The sequence below is a fragment of the Hetaerina americana genome, unplaced genomic scaffold (genome assembly GCF_022747635.1).
Source record: "Hetaerina americana unplaced genomic scaffold, ioHetAmer1.1.p SCAF_5, whole genome shotgun sequence".
Taxonomy (NCBI): Eukaryota; Metazoa; Arthropoda; class Insecta; order Odonata; family Calopterygidae; genus Hetaerina; species Hetaerina americana.
The window spans coordinates 60,303,072-60,316,586 of record NW_027287095.1 but is presented as its reverse complement, the minus strand read 5'-3'; the positions used below and the strand labels follow the sequence as shown (position 1 = coordinate 60,316,586).

The 13,515-nt window shown below is 33.7% G+C and overlaps 1 protein-coding gene and 1 non-coding gene across 7 annotated transcripts in view; both read right to left on the bottom strand.

Moving 5' to 3' along the window:
* kis (chromodomain helicase DNA binding protein kismet) overlaps nucleotides 1–13,515 on the bottom strand; it is a 118,230-nt gene that overhangs the window by 34,163 nt on the left and 70,552 nt on the right. For 5 of the 6 annotated variants that reach the window (XM_071592892.1, XM_071592897.1, XM_071592896.1 and 2 more), the window contains exons 20-25: nucleotides 12,723–12,864; nucleotides 12,414–12,573; nucleotides 10,930–11,017; nucleotides 9,869–9,980; nucleotides 9,282–9,450; nucleotides 6,948–7,037 (exon numbers count right to left, since the gene is read on the bottom strand). In XM_071592892.1, the coding sequence (XP_071448993.1) occupies nucleotides 6,948–7,037; nucleotides 9,282–9,450; nucleotides 9,869–9,980; nucleotides 10,930–11,017; nucleotides 12,414–12,573; nucleotides 12,723–12,864 (761 nt within the window). The remainder of the gene's footprint in view (nucleotides 1–6,947; nucleotides 7,038–9,281; nucleotides 9,451–9,868; nucleotides 9,981–10,929; nucleotides 11,018–12,413; nucleotides 12,574–12,722; nucleotides 12,865–13,515) is intronic. The other variant, XM_071592894.1, reaches the window with a different exon arrangement.
* On the bottom strand, nucleotides 11,405–11,486 carry LOC139694468 (small nucleolar RNA U6-53/MBII-28). The gene has a single exon (XR_011702145.1). It is a non-coding gene; the product is annotated as a small nucleolar RNA U6-53/MBII-28 (small nucleolar RNA).

Below are 13,515 nucleotides of genomic sequence, written 5' to 3'. Positions count from 1 at the left end.
AAAGTGCGTAATTGGCATAATGGCCAATAATATTTGGACCAAAAATGACTTGTTTAATGTACAACTTTTGTCATAATGAGTGAGTAGAGGGGAATTCCCAGAATTATTGTGCACTTGCTACCACAGTTTGTGTTTAGCACTCCTTCCACTAGCATGTTAAGTGTCGCTAGTACTCAAAAATGTTTCCAAAATTGTGTTCAGACATTTTTTGCGTGCAAATATTAATAATATTTTGTCTATAGTTTTAAAAATGCTCCCAAAATAAATTCTACAGGTAGACACCCATAAGAGAATTAAAAAAACAGTAGAAAAGTAAAATCAATGAAAAGCAGGACCAAGTTGAGTGTGGCTGATCTAGCACACACATACAATCGGTCGACATTTACATTTTCATCAAGAATACAAATGAGACTAAGGAGATGAGCTTCCTTCAAAGAGAGTAACAAGAATATCAATGCAACAGCTATGTATTATCAATGATGTTGAAAGGTTGCTTTTCATATGGATAAAAAAAAGCAATGGCAATATGACACTATCAACGAAAATATCATTTGTGTGAAGGCAAAAGTGATTTTTGCCGACCTCATTAGATAGATGGATAGAGGTTTGGGTGGATTGGGCAAAATTGAGACCAAATGGTCCCTTCTTAATGGACCTCATTAAGAAGATGCCAGGATCATCTAAGGCCAAAGGAGTATTTAATGGGATCCATACAAGATTAAAAAAGTTTAAGAGAAGAACCCATCATTGAGAGGCTGAGCATAGCAGCAAGCTTCAACTCACAGGCAGCAAAGAACCTCCTCATAGGTAATTTCAAGAAGCTCATAGATTCGAAGGGTTAACTGCCACAATAGGTTTTTAATTGTAACAAGACAGGTCTCCTCTGGAAGAAGATGCTGAAGCAAGCTTAAATTTGTACACAGAACAGTAGAGGAGAATGAATTGTCCAACCACAAGCTAATGAAAAGCTCAAGAATTGAAAATTAAACCCCAGCTTAAAATTGGGTGCGAGCAAAATCTTGGCAATATGGGTGCCACACATTTGCTCTCAGTGGAGAATAAACGAAATCATGTGGTCGATTCAGAGGCTGGTTTGGCACTTTTCTGTCACAATCTTGATGAATTTCTACATCGATAAATAACAGTGGATAAAACATGGATACACTGCTATACTCCCGACACAAAAAGAAACAGTAGTTTCTTAAGGAAATCCAGCTCCAAAGACGGCGAAACCATGCTGACAAGGTGATAGCCATGGCTTTTCGGGATATCATTTACATTGATTACTTGCAAAGAGGTCACACAATAAATGGAGAGTACCACATGTCATTATTGCACCTGTCGAGTGAAGAAATCAAGAAAAAGCATCCTCATTTGGAGGTAGAAAAATAAAGTTTCTTCCATCAAGACAATGCATAACTGCACATCTGCACTGGTTCGATGGCAAAAATTATAGAATTAAAGTTTGAATTATGATGTTCACTGAATGTATTTGCCCCAGTGACCTTTTTTTATTGGCAAAATTGAAAAAATGCTTCAGCGAAAAACAATTCACATCAAACAAGGTCATTGTCAACACAGATGCCTATTTTCAGGACTTTCCAAAATCCAACTTTTTGAACAACTTAAAAAGTTAAAGGACACAGGGTAAAGTGTTTTGAGCTAAAGGGCATACTGCTGGCAATTAAAAAAATCTACCTAAAATAACTTATTTTTCTATTTTTTTAATGACTTTAATGACCCACGTAAATTACCTAAACCACTAATTGAATAACCCATCCTATCACACAGTGAAAAAAGAAAATTATCAGGGATGAAATTTATTAATGCCTTATATACTCATCAAAAGTTATTCATCATTAGAAAAATCTCTGCATTAGCCCCTATATGCTAAGAAATCTGATCCAAATGGCGATGTTACCACATTAGCCATAGAGCATTATGCCTTCTCATTTTCTCGGGTAAATTATCACATTTTGGAGGTTTTTAATTTAGAAGTAAATGGCCTGTGCAGGTGTAAACCACCAACTTTTGGACAAGCCTTTTTAGTTCAAAAATATGCTATTTTAACCATGATTTTTACTGGTAAACCAATTAATTTCATACAACAAAACATAGCCAGGTTCAAACGCTGCAACTTTAAACATCATTATTACAACTAACAAATTATCTACAAGGAAAATTAAATAACACTTGTAATTAAAGCTCTTATTTTACAGTGGTTATAAAAGTTTGCCACCTACATAAAAGTCATAAAAAAGCAAAATTAATGAAACCCATCCATTGTAACAGTCCAATCAAGTCATCTCTCCTGTTGAAGTTCTAAAACAAAATTCATCTTTTCATTTGGTACTTGAGCAATGCTATTTCCCACGACATAGAAAAAGGAATGCTGGATACCGTCAAGCTTTCAAGGAGACGTAAGTTCAATAATGCTGGAAAGCCTGCACTTTATTCCATCAAAGCAATATTCCAGCCATATGAATTTTTCTAACCCTTTCTCAAAATAATAAAAATGCGGAAAATTCCTTCTCTGACAAACATATTTTTCAATCATTATCATCCATCCTGTCAGGTCAACCCTAAAAATATTATTCTGCTCATCACTACCAATTGCAAATTTCGAAGCTTTCAAATATATCAAGACCTGCAAAATTACCACCAATACACTGTCCCAGGAGCCATGATTGAAAACCACTGCCATTTCATGACATTACCCTAAATATAAGAGTAAGGCAATCACAGCCAACTGAAATTCCATTTCCATTGCAACGTACATGGGCATGATTCTAATGATTTAAATCAATGAGACTCAAAAGCCTTCTATAAAGGTGTACAGCTGTTGACAGGCAGCTCAAATGTTCATGTTTGCCTTGTGATATCTCAATTCACTACACTCTCATGGTGTAATTTTATATTTTTCTGGACTTTTGTGTGAATGCTCATGATTTGAATTTTGATAACATTCAATTATTTTGCCATGCCAATTCCAGCAATTCTGGAGAAATCAAAACCATCAATGTATATGGGAGAAATATATATATTCCACATGACATCACAATTAAAATTAGTTATATCCAATGATGACTTAACTTTTATTATTAGGGAACCAATTATATTAAAACAAAATAAGCAATGTACTGAAAATAAGTGAATAATTCTGTAGCCACTATATTCTTCCATTTGCAAAAATATGCCCAAGAAAGTATCAGAGAAAGCTGATGCTATGATAGTATGTAGGCAAAAAGTATATATGCAACAAAGTAAATTTTATTAATCAAAATCACAGTAATGTCTGTCCAAAATTTCTCAGTTGAGCCCATAGTAATAATTATCTGCCCACACTTTAATTTATAGAGATTTTACCAAGTTATCTGTGGAAAGACAGTGAAATTAAATATCATCAGATGTCTGAAGGCAAATTTTCCTACGAAGTGTATTCTTTCTGAGGTCTTCCTTGGTAGGCCATTTGTCTTGGTGCAACTTATATTTTTCAGGACTATGCCATATGTAACACTTAAGGTTAACATTTTTGGTACATTCGATAAAAAGCCAAAAATAAGTCATTTGTGTAAGCACTTAGTCCAAAAGCAAAAAATTAATAATAAAAGATATTCTATCAAACAAAGCAGAGTAAAGTCACTCCATGTGATATTTTAGTTATATAATAGGTGTCAACAAAAAAGTTGGTGAATGTAATTTAAAGGTAACTGCTACAAAAATACACAGGACTTATTTATTTTTTGAGATAATATCATGAACTCAAGTATATAGCAATATTTAAAGTAAGGGACAGGCTGGAATATCAATCATTGAGGTTCATTTGTAGAAGATACAAATATTGTCTGAAATAAGCATTAGCTTCTCCAAAAATTATAAATTCACAACTGAAGTGTATGTAGTGGGCTAAAATGGAAGTTTTTAGCCTCAGCTTTAAGGTTGATTGTAAAATGACATTTGAATTCAAAAGGGCACCAGTAAGCAAAACTCTACACATACGAGGGTCATCCGGAAAGTAGTACCCGTTCGTGCCGCATGAAGTGCTGACGACGCGAGTAGCCGCTGGACGAGGTCAGATAGCTTCAGTGGCTTGTCTGCCTTCTCTGAGCCAAGTTGCGTGACGCTAGCATTGCCTGTGTTGTTTCTGTGATTGTTTACAATGTTTAAAAAAATTGAGAACGCCGCCAGTTGTGAAGTGAGGGCAGTGATTAAATTCCTCAATGCAAGAAACGTTCGCCCATGTGATATTCATCGCCAATTAAAGGAGGTGTATGGAGACAATGTAATGGACGAGTCGTCTGTTCGGCGGTGGTGTCGCAACTTCAACATGGGGAGGGGGAACACACACGACGATGAGCGTTCGGGGAGACCGTCTGTCATTACAGACCAACTGGTGAGCTCAGTTGACGAATTCGTGAGGAACGATCGGCGCGTCACAATTGATGACATCTGTGAGCATTTTCTCAATGTTTCTCGAACAATTGTTCATGAAATTGTTAAACACCATCTGCATTATGCAAAAATTTGTGCAAGATGGGTCCCTCGTGTATCTCAATGAGCTGGCGGCGAAGGACTATGCAGCAGGAATACAGAAACTTGTCACACGTTATGACAAATGCCTTAATTTGCTTGGAGATTATGTTGAGAAGTAGTTTAAAGTATCCTCTTTCAAATAAAATTTTTTATGTTTGTTAATATTTACTTTTGTGTCTTTATTTCACGAACGGGTACTACTTTCCGGATGACCCTCATACAATGTTAAGTTTCATGAGTTTCTTGAAGGGAGATTATTTTATAGTGGTTAAATGAAGTTTGCTAACCTACTAATTGGTTGACCATTACAGAAAGAAACAACTGAATATTGGATTGTGAAAATGAATGTATCTGAACTATTGGCAGCCAAAGGATAGTTGAAGGTTTTAGAATTATATAGTATGGGCATGAATGTTTAAGAAATATAGAACGACATTATTATGTCACCTTCTTTAAAGTAAAAAGGAAACAATGATACCAAAGGTGAGAACAAAATATAAATGCCAAACATTCTTCAAGCATATTACCACATTACCTTTGAAATATGAATCCAACAAAAACATCTTTATGATTGTAACACTATTGTTTGGTTCCTGTGAGTATTAATAAGCAAAACTGTGAAAAAATAATACTGATCATATATACTTCACACTTACTCCCTTGGGCAATAATTACAAATGGTAGGGAAGACTTGCCTTGCTTTATAGGCTTCATGCATAGGAAAAAAGTTTTAGAAACTATACAAGCATGGCATAACAAATGAATGTCACCTGTAAAAAATGTCTTATCAGAGGAATTATGGCCAATGAACTCCCTCCTGGAGTTCAGTAGGTGTTTATTTTTTCAGGACTTAGGAATGCTTCCTTTGGCGATAACAAGAGATGCAGTAACAAATGTGAGAATAACCTTCACAAGTATAATATATAAATTGCCATATGCAAGTTCCTCAAACACTGATTACTATGAGAATCCTAATTGATTTGTACCTTCCCTTTGATTTCAGTTCTCTCTCACCTGAAATCAATTACAATTCCTAAGTGTATTCGTACACAGTACATATAAACAAAAAAATTGACTCAAGGTCCAATTTTCTTTGTAAATTCTGGTAGACATAAAACAGATTTGTGAAGCCATCAAAGGTAAACATTGGTGTTTCACAAACTTGTACTACTACTACTATTTTATGACTGACACATGACAAGAGTGTATTCACGACATTCTACGAATTCTATGGAATTTAACTCCAGAAATCACTGATATTTTAGTGAACATCCTTTAATGCTTCACATCATCGGCCATAAAGCATATAGACCCCATAGCTAGAGTAGCTATTACATGAAACAAAAAAAAATTAGGGTTGAGGAGTTTAAGGTAAATATCATTCATTTTATTGCTTGACAAGATGATTCATAATACTCAAAATATGACTAACATTGTGCTCAAATGATATTCCCCTTAAGTAAATTATGATCTTGTATATATGGAATGCATATTATGTACTGTAACACTGCATTGGATTAATGCTAGTAAATCAAAGCTGACATAAATTAGATATTAATAACTGACATTATGAGAAATATGATAATGAGTTAGAATGAATTCCTAAACAGGCAGGAAAGAAACCTAACCAATAAGCAACAATTGGACTATGTTGCACATGCTAAACTTTTAGTATTTCTTATCAGGTATACAAATATTGCATTCTAGACAACTAAAAAGCTCCACGAAACAAACACACAAGATGAAACATTTGATATCCATTTCACTAACTAATTCTAATTTTTTTACGTATTGATGTCACTTAAGCTTTGGGAAATGCATTCATTAGCTTTGACTTCCTTGCCAGCACTGCCAAATGAATACATGAGAAAAAAATGGAATAGAAATATCCTAACTAAACCAACATAAATCTTATAAAACAATCAAAACCTACATGTAAGAAAGTTTCACACTCGGTATGATAAGAAAAAGGTAGAAATGACAAGCATAAAAAATCACACTAAAAGAAGTTGTAGGAATGTTTAAATGTTGAGGAGGAGAAAGATTAGGTCCAGAAAATCAGCAACTGTATGTCAACGCTGTGTACACCAGTTATTTGTCTTTTTCACACAGAAATATATGATCAAGCGAATGGATTTCAAGCCCACAAGTCAAAGAACAAGAGCAATCAGTCAAAACAATAATAAGCCAATTCTCTTCACATAGAAAACAAAATGGTTGGCCATGCATTGCACAAACTTTGTTTGCCAAGAAAAACATTGTTAATCACTGAATTGAGAGCAAAACCAAGCTTCCAGCCAAATGCATTAAGAGCACGACTGAGTTGGAGGGAATCAAAAGGTCAAAGTGAAAAAGGGATATAGGTCTACCATAAGCTGTGCTCTTACATATTAAGGGCAACACTTATTACTCACTTGACAGGAACACCTTCAGCAATTTGCTGTACTAAATCACCAATGATTTCATGCTTGATGTAATACAGCATCCTCACCCTTAGCAGAACTCTGAAAATTGAATTCCAATTTTATGATTATAATACTTCAAGGAGAGAAACTGAATATATTAAAAACTAAGGAATTAAAACAACCATGCCGGATGATTAATAATTATCAAAATGCAAATATTTTATTAAGAAAAAAACCTTTCCATTTACCAGGACTCGAACCCTGATCCACTTCATTTCCAGCAGAGTGCTTTAACCAATTACGCTACCGAGGCAGCCTCTTACAATATGAATCTCTATGGGCTTGAGAATCAAGATGTAATGCGGAAACACCATTCATTCAATGTCACAAGTATTGTAGGCATGTACATTGTGCCACAGTCCATGAGGTTAAAGCCTACTTCAAACACCAAGTTGTTTTGCTTGACAAAATAAAAATTTGCAAAACTAAGGGCGATGCCAGAACAGTTGGTCATCCACAGATGAGTATCAAAATGCAGAAATTTCACTGCACAATTGCTTAAAGCACTCTACCAGGAATTGAGGAGATCTGGGTTCAAGTCCAGGTCATGCCATTGATTTTAACATAGAGAAATATCTAATTTCAATGCTCATCTCTGAATGACACTATTAAAGTAACTTTTGTGGCATGTATGTGTGTGTTTTGGAGACTCCAAAAATATTGCTGAAAACATACTTTGCAGTTTCCATTTGCTCCTGACTGAAACCTCTTTGCATTAGAACTTAAGAGTGGGTTCTTCTTACATACAACAAGTAAAAACTGGAAATCATAACAACAAACGGAAATTTTTAAAAATCAGGGCCAAAATAGCTACTCCTAACTACCACTGCATCCAATGTTTCATATGAGAATTTTCATTTTTTCCTCAGAGGAGCTTAAGAATATCCTTGGTGCAAATTTGACCTATAATGTTTTCCTCTCATTAATCTTCCCACACAAGTCTCACTTTTCATAATATGAAATATGTACTTGGATTATTGCTATTTTGATAGAGACCATTACTATTTTCAACCCAAAAAACATAATAAAAAATGTGCATTGAAGTAAGGTCACTATAATTATACATTCATATACTTGAGATTATTCCTTTTTTGGTACAGGGTGCGGCAATACAACTTCCTTTTTTAATAAGGCAATACCCCTTTAAAAAATGAAGTTATGTTACCGCACCCTGTACATACTTTAACTAATTTTTATTAGAACCCTTTACTTAAATAAAATATTGTTCGAAAAGATTTCTATCTATTAATATGAGAAACGTTTACACTTTCCATCAATTTTTTTATATGGGTAACTCATTTTTAATGGTATGGTCTTTCACTGAAAGTACAAAAACGTAACAAATGTGTAACCCATAATTATTAATCTGGACTAAGACCAGGAACCTAAGGAACTGTGGCATATGTGTGTGTGTGTGTGTGTTGATCACAAAGAAAATATTTTACCAACGGATATCTTAACTTAAGTCCACTGTATTAAGATGTCATGACTCTCTCGTAGTGTAGATAAAACTACACTAAAAATTTATTGACCAAATAAAATATTTATATGCTGAATTATTTCAAACATGAATATTTTCAAGTCCAACTTTTTTGGTTCCTCGAAATTCGAAATAACCCTGTGCTATGTTATTAAGAGGCATACTTGTATTTTGAGTGTTTGGGGTTTCTGGCGGCTTGAAGGAATCATGTAACTACATGAACTAGATTCAATAAGACATAAGATATATTTTTAGTTTTTGGTAAATGCTATTCAAGTAAATCTGTTCAATGTATTGTGAGCCCAAACTCATTAAATATGGAAGAGTTAAAAATAGAATCCCTTAAATGTTTTAGGAGAAATACAAATATGGACCTCAAATAAATATTTTAATACAGTGAATGTGAAAAGTGAAAGCAACTTCTAAATATGTTTTGAAGAAAAACTCACATTAGATTATGACCAAAAACATAATTCATGAAGTTAATATTACATACACTAATAGTAATTGGTAAGTGGCATTATCTGGGTACTTATGTTGTTTATTTTAATTAAAAAATCAAAGAAGCGTACATATTTATAATAATATAACATGAACCTGGTCAAATTTCTTGCTTAGCCTGTCTTTCTCTCCTCAAATGTAGCCAGAATAATTTTAAACTTTTATAAATTTAACTAGTTCTGCAGCCTTCAGAACCCTTTTCCTATGAAACTTGGAGATAACCTGGATTCTCTATAATAATAGCAATGGAAAAATTTCTGTGAATACTGAATTAAGTTAAACCCAATTAAAAAGTAACCCACTTGTTAGCATGCCTGGTGAGATGCTTCTTGTAATTACACTCAAGGAAGATGTCACCATCATACTTTTCATTCCTACTCCAGTCATTGACCTCCATCATGGCATTTAACATTCTTGCCTCTTTCATCTTCTTCTTCCCTTTTCGACCCCTGGGAACTGGAGCCGAGAGACCTATCACAAAAAATGTCTTGTGAATGTATATTTCTATTGATTGAAGGTACAATATCCACATGAACATACAAGTTTACCATTTTGACTTGCATCACCTCTTAATTTTATTTCCATGGAGTGACTTGACTTTTCCCAGACTTCAAATTTTGAACATTGGCTAACACTCATGAAACTCAAACACATGAATGAATGAATACTGAAAATCAATTTTTCAGTTTATGAATGATAATTAAAATATGTTTGGAGCAATTAAAAAAATCTATTTTGAGTGGCTTATAGTTTTTCAAGTACTACTCAGAATATTAAACATTGTGTCTGAGGTGAGGTGATATGTTTTTCAGGTAATTATAAGACCAACTTAATATGGCAAAAATAATTACCAAGCACAAAAATAATTAGAGAAAATGTGAATTCTTACCCATGTGATTCCTCTGTACTCTGGATTCACCATTTTCTGTAGGTGTTATCAAATCCCAAATAAACCCTTTAATTTTATCATCACCATGATAGTATCGCAAGCAATAGAGAAGCTAAAAAGAGAAAAATTAATAATTGGAACAATGGTCAAATAATTGGTACTCAAAAAAACATTCCCACTATAGTATCCACACATTTGTAACAACCATCTATCTTTCACATCATACAGCCAAATAATTCAAAGAAGAATTGCCATATCCTGTATTGGATGATAAATTTACATTCAGGCATACTGGGAAGTTATTCAAAAGAGTCTGGGCTGATCATTCCATTTGCCAAAAATCAACTTCAGCAAAGGCAGGAGATAAAAAGAGAAAATTTTTGTAATATAATCTAAATTTGAGTTTATTTTAATCTCATAATTATGATATTTCGCAAAATCCAGATAATAGTGATAGTTTCGGATTACTAGTAGCCTATTTTAAAATCACAATACCTTCTGAGGCCTGAAAAACTTATCACTCCCATCTCCCGCAGAATGACCTCCCATTTTCAAAAAGATAAACATTCAACCTCATAGCACATGGGAGAAGACTTAAAATGGATATTCAATATTCATAGAAATCAATAGCCAAAATAGGTTAAAATTAAGGAAAATCAAATTTAATGCAGCCATTTGGAATACTTGAGATAAATTGGATAAGAAAAACAAATTATTTTCCAGAGGAGAGAGACATTTTATTAACCAAACTCAGACAAAAGCATTTACATAGCATTAAACCTTAATATTGAAAATACTTTCAAGAGCAAAATATAATGATTAACCGAAACCCATGTGCTGCATCAAAAGAGATCAAAAGAGATCAAAAACAGAACCAATGTCAGATATTGTCTGAGTTTACGATGTGAATTGGTACGCACAAATTTCTTGCAAAGAGATTTCTCTGATTCATGAACTAAAATGGATGACACAACAAAGCATTGCACGTTTTGTACAAGCATGTGATGACATTCATTATATTATTTCAGAAAAGGAAACAAATGGAAAGAAAAGCCACTCACAATAACTCGAGCACAATCTTCAACGTCACACTCCCTCCAACCTCTCCTGAATTGCCCTTGACTAAGAATTTCCGGCCAGCGCCCCCACCTGAAAAGTTGAAACAGGAAAACATAACATTCTGCCAATGAAACACACAGGACATGCTCCTCTAGAGAAAATTATAAAATTAACCCCTCAAGCTAGATAGCAAAATTCCATTATTCCACCGGAATCTGGTATTTTGGACTAAAGAAAAAGTTCTTTGGCTTAAAAAACGACAGTCTTTTTTGAGATATGATTCAAGTCATTTAAAGAACAACATGCACTCAATTATGCTTTATGAAGTGCTTCAAAATAATTAATATCTAAAAAAATTATGATAGTCCTGACCCAGTTTAATCTCATTCTAGTTAATTACGAGCTATTGCCATATACTGCATCTACCACAGATTCTTGTGTTTGTTTAATGCTAATTGCACTAACTTGAGGGGTTAATTACAATCAGATATGCTTTGGTCTACTCAAGAGGCAGCCTTAAAGCTACCCTCAGTATTAGCATGGCAATTCATCATTTGTAAATTATTGTATAACGAGAACTTAACTGTAATTCTAATTTTCCAAAATAAGAGAAAACTATTTTCACATACAAAAATTACAATATTCATTGTTGCAGATGCATGCTTAAATGTTCTATATAAATTGAAACCAGATTTTCATGATCAATCCTCCATTCATGCATCTAAAAAACGATTCCAAAATTTAAATTTTCAACCCACAGAATAAAAAAAATTGAATGACTCTTTCCAATTGAGATTAATATAATTAGCTAGATTACACAAAACATTCAAGTTAGGTAAACATGGAAAATGTGTGACCTTTCATCTTATTTTATCCATAATATACATTCACCTTAGTAGACCTGGACACCTGGAAGGAGGTGCAGAATTACACCCATCATATTCAACACTCACTCCATAGCAATTCATATTTACTCAATTTCATATTTGCCAAGTTTTTACAGGAACGTTTGCTTTGGTATTTATAGGCAACGTTTGATACATTAATACCCCCGTATTATGAAGACTAGGCACCTTTGCCCCATATGCAAAAGCATCCAGGAGAAGTCTCGCTATTACACCAATAAACTTTAAACTAATAAAACCAGTGATGTTTCAATTTCATGCATGCAAGTCTTTTAACACATATGTGAAGTTCACACAAAAAGATCTTGTAATCTATTGAAAAATATTAGTGACCCAGAAATGTTTTTACAGGCAGAAAATTATTAACCAAGCCAAGTTTTGCATTCTTATACAGAAGAAAAACCAAAAGCTACAAGTCGTACAACACAGTCTTCGGAGGAGAAAAACAATGCTACATAATAGATACATAATAACCTTCAACTGAATATAAAATTGATTGAAAAGGAAGACATAAGAAAGCACAATGAAAATTTCAGAACTGAGATATTGATTAAAACTCTTTTCAACCCCTTCAAACGTACCCAAATGTAAGCAGACCCTTCTCAACTTTAAAGCACTCACTCCTTGCCCAACTGCCATATACAATTTCTCCATCTCGAGGAATGTGCTCATCTCCATAAAATTTATTCAGAGACCGAGGACGACGTCCAAACTTAGAGCTTCTTTGGCAGCGCCTTCCTGCTGTAAACAAGGTTGTATTACCATTGACATTCATTGCAGCAACTTATTTACATGGCACTTAGGGGTTGAGGGACATGTGGAAGCTAGTTGAGAGTACAATGAGGAGAACAGTGGAAAGAAATTCTAATTCATTCAATGCATATGCTTACCTCTACCTCTTCCGAGGCCATTGCTACCTTCATCATCAGAATCAGATGAGCTATCCAACTCGGACATATCAACTAATGATTCATCATGACCATAGCGCTTTATCTGTGTGCGTCTCCTGGGCTCTGAAATAACTAGATCATTCTGGAATATAAGAAAAAGAAATGTCCAATAATTTTTATAAAATAATTACAGTAAAAATATACATAAATTTGCAAAGCAATATGAAATACTCCCAAGTCATGTCTCTCAAAGAGGACACAATTGGTTAAGCAGAAATGATTGCTTGAGATGTCAAGGATTGCACCAAACATTGATCTAATTGCATTTTGCTTATTTCCTGACAATTTTATTGTATATTTATTTATAGAGGTCTTTCCAATTTATTTGTTTCATCTGATTAATCCTAATTATTTTATATTTTTCGGTAGTAGGCGCTTGCATATTTTTATAACACAAATAACATTTACATAATGAAGCATAATTTCATCATGAACTGTTGGAAATACAATTCATTATTCAGCAATCTATAAAGGCTCTTTTTTGTCACTAAAAACAATAACCTCAATTATTAACAAGTGTTTGAATTCCCTCATGAGACAAAGAGCCCATTTTACTCTTAAGACATTTTACAAACAGAAGTCTTGGTAATCCACTACCATAAAAAAATTTTACTCCAATATATTCATGATAAAACGGTAGTCTTATTTGTAAAAATGTCCACTCATTATATGCCCAATAAGTTTCACTTTTCTTTTCAAATTTTCTGAACAGATATCTTGGCTCATTTATTTC